This window comes from Zonotrichia leucophrys, chromosome 4, assembly GCF_028769735.1.
Source record: "Zonotrichia leucophrys gambelii isolate GWCS_2022_RI chromosome 4, RI_Zleu_2.0, whole genome shotgun sequence".
Lineage (NCBI taxonomy): Eukaryota > Metazoa > Chordata > Aves > Passeriformes > Passerellidae > Zonotrichia > Zonotrichia leucophrys.
Window position 1 is genome coordinate 57011225 of NC_088173.1, and position 21628 is coordinate 57032852.

The 21628-nt window shown below is 42.7% G+C and overlaps 1 protein-coding gene across 4 annotated transcripts in view; it reads left to right on the forward strand.

The window, feature by feature from the left end:
- Positions 1–983: 983 nt before the first annotated feature.
- Positions 984–21628, forward strand: part of C1QTNF7 (C1q and TNF related 7) — a 36764-nt gene continuing 16119 nt past the window's right edge. For 2 of the 4 annotated variants that reach the window (XM_064711810.1, XM_064711811.1), the window contains exon 1: positions 1040–1311. In XM_064711810.1, the coding sequence (XP_064567880.1) occupies positions 1140–1311 (172 nt within the window). In that variant the 5' untranslated portion in view covers positions 1040–1139. Of the gene's footprint in view, positions 1312–21628 lie in introns of all 4 variants that reach the window. The other 2 variants (XM_064711812.1, XM_064711815.1) reach the window with 2 other exon arrangements.

Below are 21628 nucleotides of genomic sequence, written 5' to 3' on the forward strand. Positions count from 1 at the left end.
TTCAAGTCCATTATTCACATAAGAGAATAAAAAAAGAGATCATTTGATCATTCTTCATTAAAAACTATTATTTCCTTAAGCTAGAAATGCTTGTTAAAAGTTTTGAGGGCTTTTTTGTTTGTTTCTTTTATCTTTACATTTCACAAAGCCATGAAAATTGAATTTACAATATTTTAAAGTTTGATTCTGGACTGTAAGCTTCTTTCTCTTTTTTTCCTCTTTTGAAACTGAATACAATGGAATGAATGAGGACTTTGATTTCCTTTCTTATCTTTGCTGCTGCTATTTTTCATCTTCTCCATAAAACCCCTGTCCTTAGTGCCTGAGAATTATATGACTATGTTTAAACTATTGTCTTTAGTCTTGAAGATGTAATTTGAAAATGGAACAGGGAATATTCTTCCTGGAAACCCTGCATTTACCTATTTTCAGTTACAATATCTTTTTACTTTTCCTATTTGTCTCACTAGTTGCTCCACCAAGGACTTGTTGCAAAAGCTGTACTTGGTTTTATGAAATTTAGTAATTTTAAGTAGAGGAAAGGGAAGAAATAGAGGGGAAAAATGTAGTAAACAGATCGTTTGTTTGAAGGAGAAAAAAAAACAAACCTGGAAACCACTCATTTTGCTTTCAGGTAATTAATTGAATTTATGATATCCAAAATGCTAAACTTCGGTATGGGTTACATTTCCTGGCTGGGGTAGAGAAAGATTCTCAGAAAATCGAGGTTTGAAACAGAAAGCCAGCAGCAGCCTCATCTGGAACACCAGGAACCTCGGCAGAGGGGACAGAGCTTGAGAGCGCTGCCACTTGGGACCCACGAGCTGAAACAGAGAAGGCTGTCATCTTTGCTTTATTTTGAAAGGATGTGAACAAACGAGAAGGCAGAAGCAGCCCTGTGCCTGGCTGTGGCTGTGCGAGCAGCCCTGCTCCCGTGCCCCGGCGCGGAGCGCACATGCCACAGCTCCTGCTCTTATGTTACTGCTCAAGTATGCACCCAGCACGGAGCCAGCAGATACTGCAGGAGATTTATTCTAGCTCTTGAGGTCAAGGACTCCTCTGCTTTGGATTCAGCAGAGAGGGAACTCTTTCCTCGTAGCACCAGACAGGCTTTCTGCTTTGCAGCCTCCTGTCAGTGCATGCCGCAGATAAAGAAACATCTGAGAGCGTTTTTAAAGGGTTTATCCATCCAAAGCACTGCTGAGCTATGTGCTGTCTCCAGTGTCAGAGTTAGGACTCTTTCAACAAGGGACAATATTTGCACAAAGTGCAAGCCAGAGGCTCCAGCTGCTGCAAACTTTTGCAAGCCATGTAAGTAAAGGGCTTTATTTTGCTGAAACAAAGTTTGTATGTTCTCTTGCCTCATAAAAAACACTGAGATAATATAAATTTTAGATGAATTTCCTAATACTAGAAATGTTGCTATCCTGCTGTCTCTTTGAATAATGCATGTTATGTCAGCACAATAATGAAATATCTTACCTTGTTTTGCTTGTGAGTCTTGTAAGGAGCAGAATCTGTAGCCCCTCAGGCAGGCTCTGTTTGCTTTTCTGATCGCTTTTTCATTCTGTTTCTGAATCATTCCTGATCTCTGTTTGTGATCAGCACAGAGACCTTTCAGATTTCTCTGATTTCTTTTGTTTCAAGGACAATGAGAAGCTGGCAGGGAAACGAAAAGGCTGTGAAAACAAAGACCATAAAAGTAGTTTATAAAGTGTTGTCAGTGAACCCAAAAGTGGTGTGTAACCCTCATGTTGAACTTGTGGTCTTGTGAAATTTTAAGTGCTTTATAGCGAGGTTCAAGGAGTCACAGACTGTGTGACTAAGAGGAACATTAAATAACAGAAGAAATATTTTGATTGCTTTATAAAATGTAACTTTATGTTCATGCTCATATTTAACTTTGTTGCTTTCTCTGTGGCTATCTGGAGCTTACGGCAAGGGATGGATCACCTTTCTCTGAGCTTCACAATGTAACCTAAAGTCATGAAATATTTCCTTGCTTCTTGTAGCTTCTATGTAGTTCCTATACTTTTTGATGTCAATAGGCCTGGCAGAGAGCTGTTGAAATGCCAAATTTCTCTTCTTCTCTGTGAAGTCCTCCCTGCCATTTTGATTGCTGCCAAAATGTAGACATGGTGATAAACAAATGGAAGCTACATTAGATTCACTGACTAGGTACAGGTGATAGTACCCTGAGATAGAAATTTCACTCAGATTTCTCAGTGTCTTCCTGTTCAGAGAGTCTCTAGTTCCCTTGTATTCCTTATCTAGAAAGCATCTGATCCCTGTGGTTTTGCACATTCTATTTGGCTCACACATTTTCCCAGTTCCCAATAACATTTAATAGGCCCTTTCCTCCAGGACCACAGGCCTGAGAGGTGCAAACCCTGCCCCCCAACCCTCCCAGTGCAAACCCTTCCCTCCAGCCCTTCAACCCTGTCACATACCCACGGTAGCCAGCCCAACTGGATTTATTGCAGATATGCCACCCCAATCACCTCTTGCATCAGGTGCTAAGAGGAACAGGGATGCTGCCCTAAATAAATACCTGTACCACGTCTCCCAGCCCTCCCCTCGCCCTTCATTTCCATGGCATTTCCAGGGAGAGGGGTAATGCCCATTAGGGAGATGCCCACGAGTCTGTTAAGGCCATGGGCAGCCCCTCCTGGCTGTCAGCCCGGCACTCAGACCTGAATGCCAGAACAGCAAGGGAATGAACAGACCTGCTGGGCTGGGAGATGCAGCTTGCTGCTCCCAGGAATGCCGGGGAGCCACTTCCCTAAGGGAAAGGCTCTGCAGAAAGAACATTTTCAGGGTAATGAAGATCACACCTTGAAGGTGCACTGGCAGGAGCAAGTCAGAGGTGAATAGAGTGAAAGTCAAACTTCTCTGACAATGGAAGAAGATGTTGCTTTTCAAGAGTGTTTGGAGAATGAGAAAAAGTTTAATTTTCAGCACAGAGATGGGTAGGAGCTGTTTTCTTTGCAAGACAAAACTCTCTTCTACCTAGCTGGTGCAACCACACTCCAGGAAGAAAACAGCAGTTTATATTACAGTTTTTGAATTTATGTATATTCATGTGTTCTCTTAGCAAATGCATCTTTTGAGTTCTAAAGCTTTCTGAACCTTTCATATAGTCCTTTGCTTTGAAGCAACAGATGTCAGCAAGAAGCAGATGGTTCCCGCTTTGAATTTGAACATCTTTAAATACTTTGTGTATATTTTATAATCAGGAATGCACTCTATCTTATTATGCAGAACTGATGCACTAAATGAAAAATATCCATGTCTGGATACTTGATGTCGCTTCCTAGCTCACAAACCAATAAATAATAAACCACATATTTTTCAGGATTATTTGTTATGAGATATTTTCATCTAATTATTCAGCTTGTGTTTTCAAGCTTGAAACAAACTGTGAAATGCTCTAATTTGATGTGAGCTCAAAGAGAACAAGCAACAAAAAGAGCGAAAGGAGCTGCCCCAGTTGTGAATTGCATTTTCACTCTGCTGTATTCTGTGAGCAGGCTGAAGGTTCCTCTTGCACAGTTTCCCAGAGGAAATAATGCAGTGCCTATGGAAACAACTGAACAAAATCTTTTGATCTTTCTTACTCTAAACGTTCATTTTCAGGCAGTACAGCTATGAAATTTGATGAGTCTAAGAACATAAGAATCTAAGAACATAAGATCTTAAATCAGGAATGAATTTGGGAATGTAAATAGAAAGAAGATATCTGAAATAAGAAAATAACTCATTTTCTTTCAAAGAAAAGAAATCATACAAACAGATTTTATCCAAATGGTTTGCTATTGGATCTTAATTTACTGCTCTAAAAGTTCTTTTCTCCCTCTCTGCCTGATTTTCAGTCCTGAAAAGTTTGTTTTTTAGAGAAATCACCTGAGACAACCTGTGACATGCAAACTGTTTAAACTTTACTCAGTTAATCTTAAGAATGGATTATTGCACATATTGTCAAAGGCTTTATTAGCTGTAATGACAAAATAGATGTTATCAGTGCTTATACCTAGTGCACCAGCCTGGCTTGGAAAAAGAGAAATGCCTCATTTCAACCAAGCTTTGGAGCTTTTGCCTCCCTCTCCGAGAAGGAATGCAACTGTTGAAGGGTTCCTGGTGCTGAGGGGGTGCTAGAAGGTCTCAGTGGTGATGCAGAAAACGCTCTTTCCCTCTCTTTTTTCCCTCTTTCTCCAATTCTTCTTGAAACCTTTTCCTTTCTCCCTCTTTCAGGATGCAGAATGTCCTAATGCCAGGCACTTCCACAATGCAGGTTTTCCTCAAATCAGCCTCTCCTCACTCCACAGCACCTTGGCTGCTGTCCAGGCTCTGTGGAGCAGAGAAGGTTTGGGATGCAGAGGGGGCCTGATGGGGGCAGAGTGCCCAGCACAGCCCAGCTGTCCACATGGATCGCAGGGCTAATCCCCATCTCTGCAGGTACAAGTGAAGTCACCCACATGTGAGCAAAGCAGGAAGGCTTTTGACCCTTGAAATCTGATGTCCAAGTCTAAGGGATGTTTTAATTACTGCCTTGCACTTCATTACTGCCTAATATTATGCATTTCCTGGTGGTTTCCTGACCCAGACATCTTCTGGGACAGGTCATTACCCAAAACAACAGAAGACTGACAAATCCAGTAGCTTGACAAAAGAGTACATTTCCTCCAGGTCCACTTTGAAAGTTATAAGATCTCTTTTCTGTCCAATACTGTAGAGTTTAAATTAAAAAAAAAAAAAAAAAAAAAAAAAAAAAGAGAAAAAAGAAAATTATTGAGGTGCTCTATTTTAGTATATTATTTGACAATATCAGGTTTTCAGGTTTAGGAATCTACATACAAATGAAAAGGAGTTGTGAAAGCTTCTGATTGATGGACTGTCTTTCTTTCTGACAATTCTAATTATTTAAGGATTGGAAATGTTAAAATACTTGAAAAAACAGAGGCAGTATTTTGCTACTTGACAGCAACATAACTCAGAGAGTGGGTCTCCCACATAAATCCTTGCAATATAAAGAGGTTACAACCTGATGTGTGATGGACTTAGACTTCTCTGGTGTCTATCTCAAGCCCTTTTTGTGAAGCCCTTCTATCCCTCAATGCTCTGGTACAACACTTCAGCACATATATATATATTTTGCCAACCACCTCTCAGGCTTACAGACCTGGGGCATGACTCAGTGACTGTAGAACTGAGATCTTACTAAAAGTCTGTGAAGAGGCAATAAACTGAAGGTAGCTTTCCTGAATTCTGGAAATATGTGTCCATCCATGGCCACCCACAGATAAACAGGTTCTTTGTAAAGAAGGAGAGAAAACAGCTTTTAATCCTTTCCATGGTGCTGTGTGCCTGCAGCTTTGCCATAGGTTCAGAGGTAAAGAAAAAATCTCCAAACCTGCTAGAAAGTTCTCAATCTGGGTGTTGTACCAGACAATCAGCAAAACTGACCACAAGGGACCACAAGTAGCAAAATTTCCCCAGATGAGCAGTGTGGAGAGCTGAGAGCAGTGACCAGTACTGTGTGCCTGTAGTGGGAAAGCCCTTGGAAGGGCAGGAAGCAGAGCGGTGACATTCCAGAGTGCAGATGGAAAGCAGGTCTGGAAGCTGCTCTGAGCGAGCTGCTGCAATGGAGGGGTGCAATGGGAACATGGACTCTTTGCTGTGGGTCTGCAGGAACAAATACAACAAAATCCTTTGGTGTCAACTGATGATTGCTCATGCAACATTTTTTTGAGTGACTGCCCATTTCTGAACTGCAGTGAACTTCACATAAGTAACTTAGTGAAGTAAGCAGTGAAGTAACTTATAAACTTGATATCTTAAATGTAGCTGGAGAAAAGAGTGAAGGAGAAAGGGGGAAGGGGAGGGAAATCTGCTAGCATTGATATTCCAGAGAGAATTCTGTTTTATTTGTAAGGTTTCCTCTGTGGCTTTCAAGTTATTTCCTGAAATCTGCAATTACATTCATGCAAGATCTGCATCCAGCTTTTTCTAAAACAATGCTGAAGCAGAACAAGTGATAAGTAAACCAATTTTTTCATTGAATGTCACCTCTGTTTTTGTTTATCAGCTGATGCTCTAGCAAGTAGTTTCTGCCTTGAGGGGCTGTTGATAGATGGTTCCCTGAGACAGCTCAGTATCTCAGCTACCTTGTCCCTGTGAAGTCCTTTTAAAACACTGAGAAAAATTTCAGTGTTCACCACAAATTGATTTTGGAACTTCTTGGTAGTTCAGATCCTTGACAGCACCGAAGGTATGTGGTGGAGCATGTGGGAAAAGGTGCAGGGAGTCAAAAGAAAGTATTGAGACTGTTTGGGGTTTTTAGGTGACAATCAGGACCAGATTCAGTTTCACATGGCTGCAGCAACAAGGCACTGCCAGCATGCCCAGATCACTGCCTCAGTGCATGAACAATCTCCCTCCTTTGTGCACAGTCACCAGTGTAGCCTCTGAATCACCTCCCTCAGAGGAAAAAGGGAATCCTGGAGTGTTGTATTCGCGGGGTGCCCCATGGAATGGTGAATCTGACTTCATGTTCTCAGAAGGCTAATTTATTGTTTTACGATACTATTTTATATTAAGGAATGCTATTATAAACTGTACTAACTAAAGAATACAGAAAGGATACTTACAGAATGCTAAAATGAAAACTTGTGACGCTTTCCAGAGTCCTGACATAGCTTGGCACTGATTGGCCAATGAGTGAAAACAACTCACACCAGAATCCAATGGAACAATCACCTGTGGATAAACAATATCCAAACACATTCCACATGAGCAAAACGGAGGAGAAGCAAATGAGATAATTATTGTTTTCCTTTTTCTCAGATGCTTCCCAGGAGAAAAATCCTGGGCAAAGGGATTTTTCAGAGAATGTTAATGTGACACTGGAGGATTACAAAAATCCTTCAGGGTACAAGAGAGCAACAAAATGAATGTCTGAGCATCCAGATGGGCAGAATAATCCCCTCTTACAAAGCTGAAGATTTGAAAACTTATATGACCACCGTGTTGACCACAGCATGGATGCTGTGTTCTTCTCCTTAGAGAAAATGCTCTGTACCCATGGCCATTTCTTGTTCAGGAACTGTTCTCTGGTCAGACTGGCCACCAGTGGTCATAGAACAAGACAGTAAGAATCCATATTATCTAATAATTAAAATATTATATCACTATACTATAATTATTGCCAGACACCACACACACCTCGAATTTTTTAATCTACATGTGTGGAGTCGTCCTTCTTTTATTTATACACACTTTTGAACATTAGTCAAATTCCTGTCACTTAAGTGGAAATGAGAGAAAAAACAACTACAACTTTTGGGGATTTCTGCTTAAATGATAGAAGTTAGAAGATGAGACACATAAAAGAACACAATACCTGTGGGGTTTGACAGGTCAAATACAATATTTTTTAAGAATAGACATGAACTCAGTGCATGAGAAAAGTTATCTTCATGATCATCTTCCTAGTTGAAAAAATTACAGTTTCAGGTCAACAGCATGCAGAGATGACTGGAAAGTGTTGCCAAAGACCATCCCAACAGTGCATTTATGCTGTAAATATCATATTTGAAATTAGTCAGCAACAGCTATGTCATCTTGATTTGCATGCTAATAAGATGATGAAATGATGCTCTGGAGAGATGGATGCACAGCTAGCAGGCAATAAAATATTTTACTTCTCTGAAGTACTGAAATTTTAGAATTCTCAGGCATGTGTTTCTCTGACTTTGCACTTAAATAAAGAAACACCCCACTGTGGACATATCTGAGATACCACCTCTTCAAATGTCACACATTTCTTTCTGAAAACAGCACATGCAGAAACTAATATATGGGCATTTTTTCATAGACATGAGCTATGACAAAAGTTTGCACATTATCAGCCTTCTTATTCAGAATAAGGCTACCTTATGGTTGAGAACAAGCTGTCTTGCAGGGCCTACTGGACTCTGAAACAGAGCACCAGACCCTGTTCCAGGAAAATATCAGTTCAGGGAGAAATATGAAATGCCTTCTCATTGATAAATGCTGTTTCCAAGACAATCTCTCTTTGAGCTAAAGGGCCATTTCCAAAATGTGAAAGGATCCTGGCTCCTTGCAGACAAGGGAAGGATGTGAAAGTCCAGAGAGGCACCTCTGCACATGGGATGGTGATGACTGTGGTCTTCCTCCTTGTGGCAGCATTGTGGCAGATAAAGCAGCATGTGGGTCTTTTGACAGCTTTTGCCTTCAGGGAAGCCTTGCTCACTTTTTTGTCTCACAGAAAGACTGAAAAAAAAACTTCCTCAGCATCTAATCACTGAGAGAATTGTTCCATGCAGGATTTTATAAATCATGTCTTGCTACATTTATGGAAGTTATGACCCACCCTTCTGCAGTCAGGGCTGTGGGCATATTTACTCATACTGATTTCACTGTAATGCTAGATGGCTGCCCCTTGTTGTAATGAGGTCTCAAACATTTTCCCTGTTGCTCTGAGCTGGTATTTTCCAGGTCATGGGAGTACTTTCCCCAATGTATTACATATTGTGGCAGTGTTATGTCTTTGAGGGCTCAGTTTTCATGCAAGTGCCTAAAGTCATTCTTGAAGATGATGCTCCAGTGCAGACAGGATGTTTGGCTGATTTCTGCCTCAGATGGCTTTTACCATCTTTTCTTTCTTGCTGCCAGGGTTTTCTCTTGCTTCCCTGGGGACGCCAGATGCATCTAATGAGTCAGTTCCAGCTTCGGAGCTGAAACGGGTCATGGACAGCAGCCATATGTTGTTCAGATTCTTGCATGGAAGGGAATTTCCTTTTTCTCTTGCTGGACCAATTCACTCAATAAGAACTTGTTTGAGATCAAATTGGCACTGCTTTTAGCTAACTCAAACCTACTTTTCTAACCTCATCTTTAATTCCAATTTTATATTATATGCTAAAATATGTTAAAAGAAAACTGGTGCCTCGGACAATGTGGTTGCTCCCAGCTTCAGTGATAGAAAAAGAATGGTTTAAACACAAAAGCCACAGGCTGTAGCTGGTGAAAAATGACAGCATGTAGCTGGTGCCTCTGACAACAGTCAGAGGCAAGCTTCTCCCCAGTGTTGCATAAGTAGATATATAATGTATAATGTACTGCAACATCACAGCAGGTTTCCCAAATTGAAAACAAAGAGGAATAAAAGACTGCCGTACCTTGGCTCTTAAATCCCTGAATGTGTTGCCTATGTTGATTAGTTACTTTGATTTGTGCTTCCCTGCACAGCTCATTTTTCCCTTTAATAAGAGTTTGGCTTGTAAATTGTCACTTGCATTTGCACCAAACAGTGCAATTAGGCTGGAGTGACGGAATATATTACATTGTTTGTTTTCCATTATGTTTATTCCAGATGGTTTTTGTCACTGACTCTTTTTCTGAGCTGGGCTGTTAATAAACATAGGATAAATCTAATGAATAAATTTGCCTGCTTGCTGCAGATCTCTGGTGGTGGCTGAGATGGGTTTATGCAGCTGAGTAAGGGGTGCTTAGAAAAACTACAGAAATGTCAAATCTTGCTTACTTATGAGAGGCAAACTGTGCCCATGGTTAGTGAGGGGTTAAAGAAGATGCTTGTGTGGTGGGTTTTTTTCTTTAAAAGATATACATTTAAAATTTAAACTGAGGTTATGATGAGTTCATGGTTGTGATGCTTTATTGCTTCTCTGAACAAAGGAAATATTTTATGGTACAGCTACAGAGTGAGAATCCATTTTCAAGCTTTTCATTGTCAGGAAGCTCCTCTGTGCCCTTGAGTCAGCTGTTTCAGTTTCTGTCTTGGTTCCTGAACAAATACTTCTTTCCTTCTTCAACCATCTTGTCTCATCAAATAGAAGTTGTTAAAAGTCCCTGACTAGGCTGGAGATACAAAATCAATTTTAGAAAAAGAACTGGAACATTTTGGAGAAAACATATGGGATAAAGAAGAAATGTGGATGTCTACAGGGCAGCAGGATTCGTCTTAATCTGTTCACTTGCCAAAGTGGTGTTGACTGGAAAAAAAATGAATGCTGTGACAGCAGGTCTTGGAAAAGTCATAAAACTTAAGGAGTTTTCCAGTAGTGGCCTCTTAGTTTTTTCATCAGAAAGGAACATAAGAAAACCCAGCATAAAATACAACATAGTCTGTCCTACCATCTTGCAAAAGTTTCAAAAGCTGCATGAGAAGAGGTGACTGTGATTGCTCAGCAGTGGGATCTTGGTTAAAGTGAGTCTTGGTTAAAGAGCACATTTTTTAGAAGATAAGCTAAAAGCAGATTGCAGTAAATAAGTTTTGTTTCTACAAACATTTCCCACTTTCTCTGAACTCTTTCAGGGAGCTTATAAGCAGGAAGCTGCCAGCAGTGCTGCCTTTTGTCAGTGCAATGTCTTCTCTCGTGTCTGTCAGCTGCTTAGCTCTGCTCTGAGCAGCAGAAACAGTGACTCTGCATCTGGAGGTAGTGCACAGCAATGCTTCCCCAGGTGAACAACCAAGTGAGGAAGACTGGAAGGAGAAATTGTCCATCTGGGCTCACATGGACCCACTTGCAGCAGGCTGGGGGTCCAGTCAGCGCCATGAGCTGGGTGGCAGGGAAGAAAGGAAAGTTTCTAGGAACAGGAATAGACAAGGAAAGGGAAGGACAAGTAAGAGGTATGGGAACAATAATTGAAGAAGGCTCCAAAGGAATGCTGAGCTTAAAAAGGCTAGAAAGATATGGCTGTTTTGGTAACTGAAATATAAGGAAAATGAGGATACAGCCTGTACCCACGGCACTGGGTGCCTGGCCAGGCTGCGAGGTGTGAGAGTGTTAACTCTTCTGGAATTAATTCAGGACATTCCAGGGCTTTAATTCACAGAGTAAAAATAAACCTTGTGCCAGGCTTGTTGCCTATGGGGCTTATGCTCTGCTTTTTGATTCAATCATTTAGGAATGCAAAGCTCTTCTACCCGGTCTGGGCTTTAACAGCATCTTTGCTTTGCCATTACCAGTTGCTGACAGTGGAGCAGACCCACAGAAATGAAATCCATGGTAAAAAGGCCCATGACTGCCTGCAGCTGCTCAGTCAGGCTGTTCATGTAGGGTCTGATTCACATCTGGACTGTGCTTTCCCTCCTGTGTGTCTCACCCACCACACTCTTCCTGGGCACCACTGCACGGCCGCTCACACAGCAGGGCAATGGTGGGTCTGCTCCATAGATGCCCAATGAAGGCTGAGAGTTTTCTGTGAAATAAGATAAATTAACCACTTGTACATCATATTCCTGAGTGTTTCAGTGGTGAGGAGAAGGAGAGTTTAGCTATCCCCAGCCTGCTCTCTTTGCATGCATTGTCACACTAAAATGCAGCAAGGTGCAAGTTGGACAGCAGAACTCAGAGGCAGACAAATGAGGCTTGGCCAGGATGGGACTTTGTTTTCGTAATTATGAACAATAGTTCCTTCTTCTGCCACTTCATTTACTCCAGTTTCTGGCCCTTGGAGGCCTCCAATGAGAGTTGCTTCTCATTTCACATCTTTCACACTCCTTACTTTCAAGCTGACCATAATCAAACACTTTGGTGTCACTTCCCACACCACAAGGCATTTCTTTGGGTTGCAGATAAAGTTGGATTTCAGAGTTAGGCTTCCTCTGCTCCCCAGATTCACCAGCTTAGTTTTTCTCAGGATCCTTGAGGCTGGTAGTATTCTGTAATTCTCACACTGACAGGTGGTCTACTCAGAAGGTACATAAGGAAAAACATTGTGGTGGGTATTTTTGTCCTATTAAAAATTGGAGAAGATGCAGTGGGTGTGTTATTTTTGCTGATTTATTTATGAGTAGTTCTTAGACAAAGGAGTATAAGAGAGAATCATGGAATATGGACCAATTTCTATTTGGTTACTCCTTGAAAAACTGGAAATGACCATGATATAGTCTGATGATTTCCTCTGGATTTACACCAGTGCTAATGAGAACATAGTTGAGTCCGCTGATTTTAAATCACATCCCAATGGACATGGACAATATATGCAGTGTGTTAAAACCTATCTGAATGCTGATTAAGAGTTCAATAACAATGCCATTTACTGAGAATTATTTAAAAATGCATTTTCTTGCTTCACTACTTCCATGCACTCTCTTTTGGTCTTCTGTGATTATTCCTGTATTCCTGTATTCATTGTATACCATTGTATTCCCATAAAAATGGGAAGCAATTGCAAAGTCTGTAGTGAACTTTGTGAAGTATTCCACACTTCTCATTTTATTTGTCATAGTGTTTGGCTGTCAGCTTAGACTTTCTGAGTCTTGCCTTTTTAACTCCAAAATGCATTATTGTATTTGAAAACATGTAGATTTCTCATTTCATGTAGAGTTTTGAAGGAAAAATAATTTATAACTTCCAAAAATTATGCTATGAACAAAATTTATTTTATCCATCTCCTTTATGAAAAAGATATTTTAGCCTGTTTTAAGAAATGTTGATAGTAATTATTGGATCTCAGTATTGACCTTGTTAACACCATCCAGGATGGTATTTAAAAACTGTTAAGGAAAACTGTTTCACTTAAAGATCAGTTGCATAGCAATTTTTGTAGCAAACTCAAATAGAAAAATGTTCTAGGTCTATTATTAGGCTCTATGCAATTCTACTCATGCCATTAAAGATGATTCATAAAATACTGCACATCTGATCCAAGCCAGATTCTGTCCTTACAGCTTGCATAATCCTACAAACCCCACCAGTGCCCATGTGTCACTTGATTCCCATCACTGCCCCCACTTAGTGATGCATTGCAAAATGTACAATGTACTTGAAGTTGATGACCCTTTCACCTTAAAAGAAAAAAAATTGAAAAACTGCCTGTGCTCTAACAGGAGAAGAAAACAGAAGAATAGCATTACAGCATGAATCCTCCATGGAGCTGGATGTAACAGGAGCTGCACCTTGCACTGAGGATTTCATGAGTCTTCTCCAATTTATTTTCATCTCTGTAATATGCTAATGTGTTAGCTTTACAGTGTAGCAAGCTGCCAGAGCATTGCAACAACTGCACTCAATGCCAGATGCTAAAAAAGCTTCTTGACATATTACTAAATAAGGTATTGTGAATGTTCTTCGTGGGAAAAATAAGTCCATTCCCTGAGCAGCAAGAATAAGAGCATCTCTCATGTCTAATAGCTGTTTGCCAAGTGCTTGTGCTTCTTTATGGTGTCTTTCTTCCCTTTCATTTAATTTCTCTAACTTTCAATCCCATCTTGATATTTGTTTTTTAACTAAAATGATCTATAATTTACTATTGCTTTATTATTGTTTGAGATACATCTTGATCCATTTAGAAGAGTAGCAACATAGCGAAATTTCAGGATATAAAAAACTCCCAGTATCTGAGGGCTAGTTATTTGGAAGAAAATGGTGCTAAGAGCTAGAAGTTGGTACTGTTGCTGGGTATGTTACTCTATTTCCTATATAAAAGGGTTTTTTAGGATAATAAAACACTTTCTGCAGTTTCCCTTGATGGCTAACTGCCTCAAGCAGTCTCTGGGCAGAAGGTGAGCACTGTACTCACTTGATGAGTGGGAGCCAGACCTGGCAATGAGGGAGGGCAAGCCATGGCTCCCAAAGGATTATGATTATAATGCTAACACTCAAAGCTGGAACTCAAGATACTTTTTTCCACAGCAGGGTATTCAGCTCTGGGGATAATTAAGTGGCAGCATAATTAAATGCCTGCATCAGCCTGACTCAGTCCACTCCCAAAGGCGCCCGCAATAGCCCTCGAGGCAGCACCAGCCTGCTCTGGCTCCTTGTCTCCCTCCTGCCACATCTCCCCTGCCACAGCAGGCTCCTACAGGTGACCCAAGGGCCTGCTCAGCACTCCCTGATGCATGAGCACTGCAGATCTGCCCTGCCTTGGGCGGGCAGCAAGGTTGTACAGCACACGCTGAGTCTGCTGAGCCCACACATACCCAGCAGGATGGTACTGCAGGGGACAGGGGCTGCCACACAACCCCTGCTTTAAAGGGTAATGAACTTCAGCCAGGGAGACCCAGGCACAGGGGCACCACAGCAGGAAAACAGCCAGGAAGCAAGCTAATGGAGTCTCTCTGGATCTGCTGGTCCGTGTGAAGGACTCCTGGATACTGGTGAGGCCGTGCGGTTCTTGCATCACCTGGGCACAGCATGGCTGCAGAGAGAAAAGAGATAAACTCCCTCTATCTGAAACATCTTCTATCTGCTGCATTAGCTCTCCCACAGGTTGCCAAGATCACTTTATTTACTGTTTAAAATCTTTAATGGAAACTGAAAAATCTCCAAGATCATCACTAAAATGTGCAATTGGGACAAGCGGAAAAACTAAATTTATCACTGGATAAACAAAGACAATACTCTTGTGGGTGATTAGAAATCAGTTTAGCACTGCAGTTACAGCCCTTCAGTGTCTTCTTTTTTTCTATATAAAAATAGTTTTTCTCAGCTTTCTTCAAGCCTAATCAGTAATCATTTGTTTTGTTGGGTTTTTATTGGTCTGACAGTTTTCATGTCTCTCTCATGCACAGCCTGATTTCTCACTTTGCTAAAGCACAGCTGATAAAACTCAGTTTCAGATAAACCAAAAATTACATTTATGCCATAAATACCCTCTGTGATTATGGGAAGACACGGTCAGTCTCTTTTCATTGGCAGTGAAATCAGTGCATGAAGTATACTTGAATATAATTGTTCTTTGTTTTCTCAGGAACATCATGCCAAATTCCCTTTTTTCAGTACTGTCCTTATCTGAACCTTTAAACCCTTTCTTTGTAAATCATGAAAATTCCCTGTATACCCTGTAAAATCCTTTGTCTCTCCTAGATCCATATCCATTACACTCAATAAAGAGAAAAGGCAATATGTTACCTCATGAGCGCAAGAGTCACACCAACTGCTGTGGTGAGATTTTCCCAGTTGCTATTGATTTACAATGGAATCCTTATGCTTTTCGCTTAGCTCCTAATAGTGTTCAGAAATGTCCTATTTCATGGGCTATCAGAAGTCATTATGCATATGCATTATGCATGAATTACATATTTCAGTGGTAAAGTCACCAAAGGTCTTGGTCCTGAGGATGTACAAGAGATGTTAAAGAATCACAGAATGGGCAAGGCTGGAAAGGATGCCCTCCAGTCCAACCCCTCTGCTTAACCAGGATTCCCTAGAGCACATTATTCAGGATTGTGTCCAGACTGCTTTGAGAAGGAGACTCCACAACCTCTCTGGGCAATCTGTTCTGGCACTTGGTCACTTGCACAGTACAGAAATTCTTCCTCATACTCAGATGGAACTTCCTGGGCATCAATTTCTGCTCATTGTATCTTGTCCATTGCTGGGCAGCACTGAGCAGAGCCCGGCTCCATCCTCCTGCCACCCTCCCTTCACACACTGACAGACATGGATGAGGTTCCTTCCCAGTTGTGTCTTCTCAAGGCTGAACAGGCCCAGCTCCCTCAGCCTCTCCTCAGAAGAGAGATGCTCCAATCCTTTAATCATCTTTGTTTCCTTCCTCTGGACCTGCTTCAGGAGCTGTACATGTCTCTTGTAGTGACAGGTGTAGCACCAGCTCCTGTCACAGAGCTGGTCACCTTTCACGGTGGCTGCAGAGCACTGTGAGTAACCAGGAGCTTTAATTACCAATTAACAGCAGAACCACAGACTGCACCAAAGATTCCTCCCCACAGCTGGAGGCAAGCTGGACTGTGGGTGGGGGCCAGGACATGCAAGTCAACATCCCTCAGCATCAGGCTCTTTCTGTGTCTCAGAGGGCTTTGGAGAGCAGCAGTGAGGCTGTTTTCACTCAACATGAAATTTCCATTATGAATTACACTGCAAACACAGCAACAAGAAACAAAGTATTTCTTTCATTATGTTTCATATTTATCCATACTCTATCATCATCATATTATAACCATCACAGTGTCTCAGCAATGGCAGGATGGTGCAGGATGGACAGACCAGGACATCTCTCCCTTGCAAGTAGCTTACAATAGTTGTAAGAGCTTTTCTTCTCTCTGTTTGTGCTTTATGAGTATTAATTAACTCCTCTGGTATCACTGCAGGGCAGGAAATCATTGCCCTCCATATGGAAATGGAGAAATGAAGAGGATTATGTGATTTTCCCAAAGCTAAAAGGAGAATTGTTATCAGCCCTAGGACAAGAACTGATGGTTTTTCTTAGTGCCAGGCCCTGTAATGCAATTAGCAGAGCAACCTCCCTTCCCCTCATCTTCTGCTGTGCTACTCTCCACCTGTGAATGGCACTGACTCCAGCAGTGCTCGATATTTGAAGCTGGATTTTGCTGTTAAGATTAATTTCCACTCAACAGGATGACTCCAACCAATACATTCTGGCATCTAAAAGAAACATTAAAATGTGCCTCTGAATTAAAGGGACACAAGAATCCCCTTTAAATCCCCTTTAACTGCAGCATGAGCCTGACACCGAAGTAATTTTCCAGGAGCAAGCTGATGCTACAGCAGCAATTTTTGTGCCATCTAGTGGCTGCAGAAAATCAAATGCCAGGCTCTGCCCCAGTGTGCCATCCAGCTCCAGTGCCACAGCAAATCCTGCTCCTGCTCTGACAGCCCCTGCCCCTCCCAGGGCTGCTTGTGCCTCTTTTCCTTTTGCTTTCACTTGGGTGGCTGGAAGATGCTAAAACTCTGCAGAGCTGCAGTAAGAAGTGGTGTGAAAAAAGAGATAAGGAAATGGGTATTCTCAGGACTGCTCTCATCTATATGCTGTGTTTCTGTGGAATAGGAAACACTTTCTTCACTGCTTGGAGAGTGGGAAGGAAACTGTGGGGACTGAGGAAGCAACGAATATACACATAATATTACTGATTTGTTTCCTGAGGAGAAGGACACAAGCAAGGTGCCTTGGAGAAGGGAGCTGGCTGCTCCACTGGGCTGGACACCTTCAGGGAGGACAATCAACTCTCAGAGAGGACCTCAGGCACGGGACTAAGACCCGGGATTATTTTCAGCCATTTTTTTTATTAACTTCTCAAAAAAGGGGATAGGGGCTGATTTCTGCATATAGCCATGATCTTTAAAAGCATAATCAAAAGAAATAATTCTCTAGTAAGGGCAGTGAGGAAGAACTGCACCATACATGCTTAATTAAAAAGTGTCTCCCAGAGTTAAGGAAAGCCAGATAGCGCCATAAGCAATAGTGACATTTTTCCTACATTTTAGTGGAAGACACCTTTTGTAAGGGATTTAAGTTGCTTTTAACCTAACACATTCTAACTGAGAATAGTCATGAGAAGAAACATGATAGTTGTTAATCCAGATAGAGTTTAAGATACAAAAAGCAATAAACAAAATGTGTTTATTTCTCACAAAATGTGTTTATTTCTCTTGACGTTTGTGTTACACAGAAAGTCCAATACTATCTGCTGAGATAGTTTTGGCCCAGTGAAGCTAAGCAGCTCACCAGACTTGGTCAACATTGTTTCATGCTTTGTCTGTACACACATTAACACATTTGGTAAAAATATAACAGCTTGATGAGAAAAGCTTCTGTGTTTGGATTGGGCTGCCCTTGACAATCCTTCAGCATCCCCACGGCTCTGGCTCAAGCCAATGCCAAGACCTTGATAAATGGGCAGTCCAAAGACATTGAGTCCCTGCCATCCTCCAAAGCTCCTCACTCAGAGGCCACGCACCATGGCCAGCAGTGGGACAAGTGGGTTCCTGTTCCCACCTCAGCACAGGAAAGCTGCAAACAGATTCTGCAGATCCAGCTGTGCCAACCCCAGCCTGTCCCCTGTGCTCCCACACTGTCCCTGGCTAGTCAGGGCCCCCACTCCCTGACAAACACAACGAACCAGAGCCACAGGAGCTCTGTTGTTCCCACTGGACTAATTTTGACTGAAAGAGGGCAGGAGATGCATGTGGAGCACCCAGCAGAGCTGGCTGTGCCCAGGAGGCCAGCGTGGGCAGGCAGGTGTGACCCCTCCTGTCCCCAGCCCTCAGTGCCTGTCTGCACCCTGTGGAAGCTGCGGAGGATTTGGGGTGGCTGTGCCAGCAGAGCTGCGAGGGCAACAACCTCCAGCAGTGTGGCTTGTAATCTTCATCTGGCACAGCTCTCTGCAAACAGAACATCTGTCCACAGCCTAAAGAGATGTTTCAAAACCGATTTAATTAGACCAGCACAAGCACCCATCTGGATGCTTTTAGCTCTTTGGCTCCCATTCACCCAGCAGACAAAGGCAATGGATAAAAATCGTTTTCACCTGCCCCATTTGCAAAGAGGTCAAAAGGAAAGGGTGGTGCATCAGCCATGCCAGAATCCTAGACTTTTGACAAATATATCTGGTGAATCCTGGTGAGGTGCTTTGTGAAGGTGCCACCTGAGATCTCTGCTCAAGGTGGCCACACTGCAGAGGGGCGGTGGGGAATGTGAGCCTGCAGCTGGGCAAAGCTCAAACACTGATCCTGCTGGGGCCAAGGAGCTCAGGAATTACAGGAATTACATTGCACTGTGCCTTGCTCAGTCATCTACCACAGGGAAGCCTTCCCTTACCCTTCTGGCTCCCACTTTCCCCTACACAGCAGTACAGGATAGCAAAGAATGCTGGTGATTTAATGCAGTGCCAGATGGGTTAAACAGGTCATGGCAGTGGCAAATCCACAGACTAAGGGAGCCCCAGCAGACAGACAGAATGGCAACAACAAACTGAAGAGGGACAGTTGCATTGTAAACTGGCACACAGGTTTTTGCAGTGACAGACTGACTGTATCCTTAGTTTATATAACTCCTTATTCCAGCTTGGGCCAAGTAAAAATAAACTGACTGATTCTAGATTAATTAAAATGTCAACCAAGGATCTGGCATTAATCTAACAAAATTATTTGAAGATAAACAAATGCAAGTTTGAGCATAAACGTTAGAAAAATATATCGTGGAGTTTAAAAGAAGACGAAAAATGTCACCTATGAGAGCTGAAAGCACCATTGCTTTTTCAGCACTATTTCAAGGCTGCAGATAACCCAGATCTCTGTTAGATTCTTTTCTAAACTCCTAATAAAAGGCTACAGTTTATGTATCTCATGCTTACTATCCAAATCCTTTTAAAGAAAAAATAATTGGAATTTTAACTAGCTACAGATGGTAGAGATAAAATTGGTCCTTACAAAATCTGTGTTTAAAATAGGATTTTCATGGAGAGGACTGTTTATGTTTGCTAATATTATCCAGTCTGTCTATTTGTAAACAGGAGTCAAAGGTTTACAAGCTTTAGCCTGTGATAAAAGTAAATCAGAATGAGGGAAGACCATGAGCAATGAAATCCCCTGGAGCTGTGTTATCCAGCAGGATAAAGACCAGACAGGCTATAGCAAGAGGCAAGCAATGAAGGGAACAGATGCCCTTCAAAAAATGTCTGTTGTTTTCATGGAGAGAACAGCATTGGTAACTCATCACATGGCCTTATCAGACTTCATGTGCCCTTGGCCTTTTCCTGCTATTCAGACTAGACTAGGATGGCAAACAGGCATGCACACAGAGACCCCAGCATTCCTGGGCTGTCTGCTGTGTCTGGGACATGGTGCAAGCTCATGGGCAAGAGGGATGCAGCACAAAGCCTCCATCTGGCCCCTGCCCACTGGGATTTTAGCTGCCACTGCAGGTGAGGAGGCTGAGGAGCCTCATCCATGTCCTGCTGCTCCTGGGATGAGCCTGCTGCCACTCTTGGAACAAAGACATTCCTCCAGGCAAAAGCACAAATTCCCTGTTTGCTCACCCCAGGGACACCTGCACCACCTCTTGCTACACTCACTTTTCCCTCTCAGATTCCAAAGGCAAGCTGAGCTGCTGCCCACGTGCGCTCAGGGAACAGGAGCCCCAGTGTTGTGTCTGTGCCACCCTCTGCACACAGATCTTGGCTGCCCCAGCAGCTCCCAGCTCTTGGTGCTTCTGGGCCTGCAGCACACAGCAACAAGGCAGAAACATGGAAGCTTTAAAAAATTGTAGAAAAAAGAAAACCCACAGCTTCAAGATCAAACTCCAAACCAGAACAACCCCTTTGGGTAATGGGATCCCTTTTTTTGCCAAACCCACTGTATTTGCTAATAGTCAGGGGTGAGTCATTGCTGCCCCTCTCCACAGCCAAGAGTCTCTGGAGAGGAGGCTGCTTTGGCTGTGATTTCTTCTGTACAAGTGGTACCAGCTGCACAGCAGCTCAGTTTCCAGGACTTAGAAGAGAGAACTGGTCTTCAGAAGCCCCAGCTGAAGGGGAGGCAGTGACACTGCATGAGACTTGGGGCTATGCCCTACACCCTGTGGCCTCCCAACAGGTCCTTCCTCTGTAGCTGCTGGCCTGCTGCATCCCTGCCAAGGGCTGAAGACAGGCTCCAAACAGGGAGAAGTGACTGTGACATCTGGGCTCACCACAGCTTCAACATTCTCCACAACAAACACTCTACTTCAGCCAGACTTCTGGCAGGAAAAGCAAGTTCCATGTCTGAGATTTCCATTTAAGGACTTTTCCCAACCATCTTTTAACTCAGCCAGCTACAGCGTCCCACAGAGGAAAGAAGCCTTCTCATTGCCACCTTCCTGCTAACATTCCAACTTTTTGGACAGGTGACTTTTTCTGTCCCATGTGGGCATGGAGGAACAGAAGTTCTGGAGGAGCAGAAGCTCTGGAGGAACAGAAGTGCACCAGGCTGCTCCTGGGCTTCCTTCACATGCTGCTGTGTCTGTCCTTACCCCTCACCTTCAGCCTCATGTCTGGCAATTAAAGCAAAAAACACAGGGGAATCCACATCCCAATACACAGGGAGCAAAGGGGGAAAGGCTCTTTTCCCCACATACCTGTTGGGAGCAGGGCAGATTTTGACTTTTGGGCTCCTGGTAGGAGAGCTCGGCAGTGCCAGGGGCTCAGCCCAGAGAGGGGAGCTCTGTGCTGGCAGGCACAGGAGGAGCAGGAGGAGCAGGAGGAGGAGGAGGAGGAGAGGAAAAGCCACCCTGACAGGCAGTGGCAGTGTCCCCACCCTGTAACCCAGCCAGCACTGTGGCTGTGACATGCAGCCACCAGTCACACACTGTGTACAGCTGGCTGCTCATGAGGAGCAAAACCAGGGCCGTGACAACCTGACAGTCTGAGGTTAAAACAGATAAATAAACAAACCAGGTTTTGAATAATAATGAGACACATCTGTATTAAGAAATCATGATTGTTTTGTTAGAAGTGTGCCAATGAAAGCAGTATTTTATAGAGTATTTGAAAGGCTGTCCTTTGAACTGTTTGCAGCTAGCACACAGTTTATGCAGCTTTGATGAACTCAAGGGGGTTTTTTTTCTTCCTATAAGAGCCACTGATTTCACCTAGAAAAACATTTTATATATATGACTTTCCTTGGCTTTAAAGTCTAGCAGAATGACAATTGCTCCAGTGGGCAGAGGCCAGATGACACAATTCAGGCAGCTGCATTTTTGCAGCCTTTTTTTTAGAGATTATGGGTTTATGCTGACCTAAGGACATAACATGAAAACTGTTCTTGTGTGTCATTCACAATCTTGCTTACTAATGTTAATACACCACAAGAAAACAGCTCTCATAATTTGATGGACCATATAACAGCTA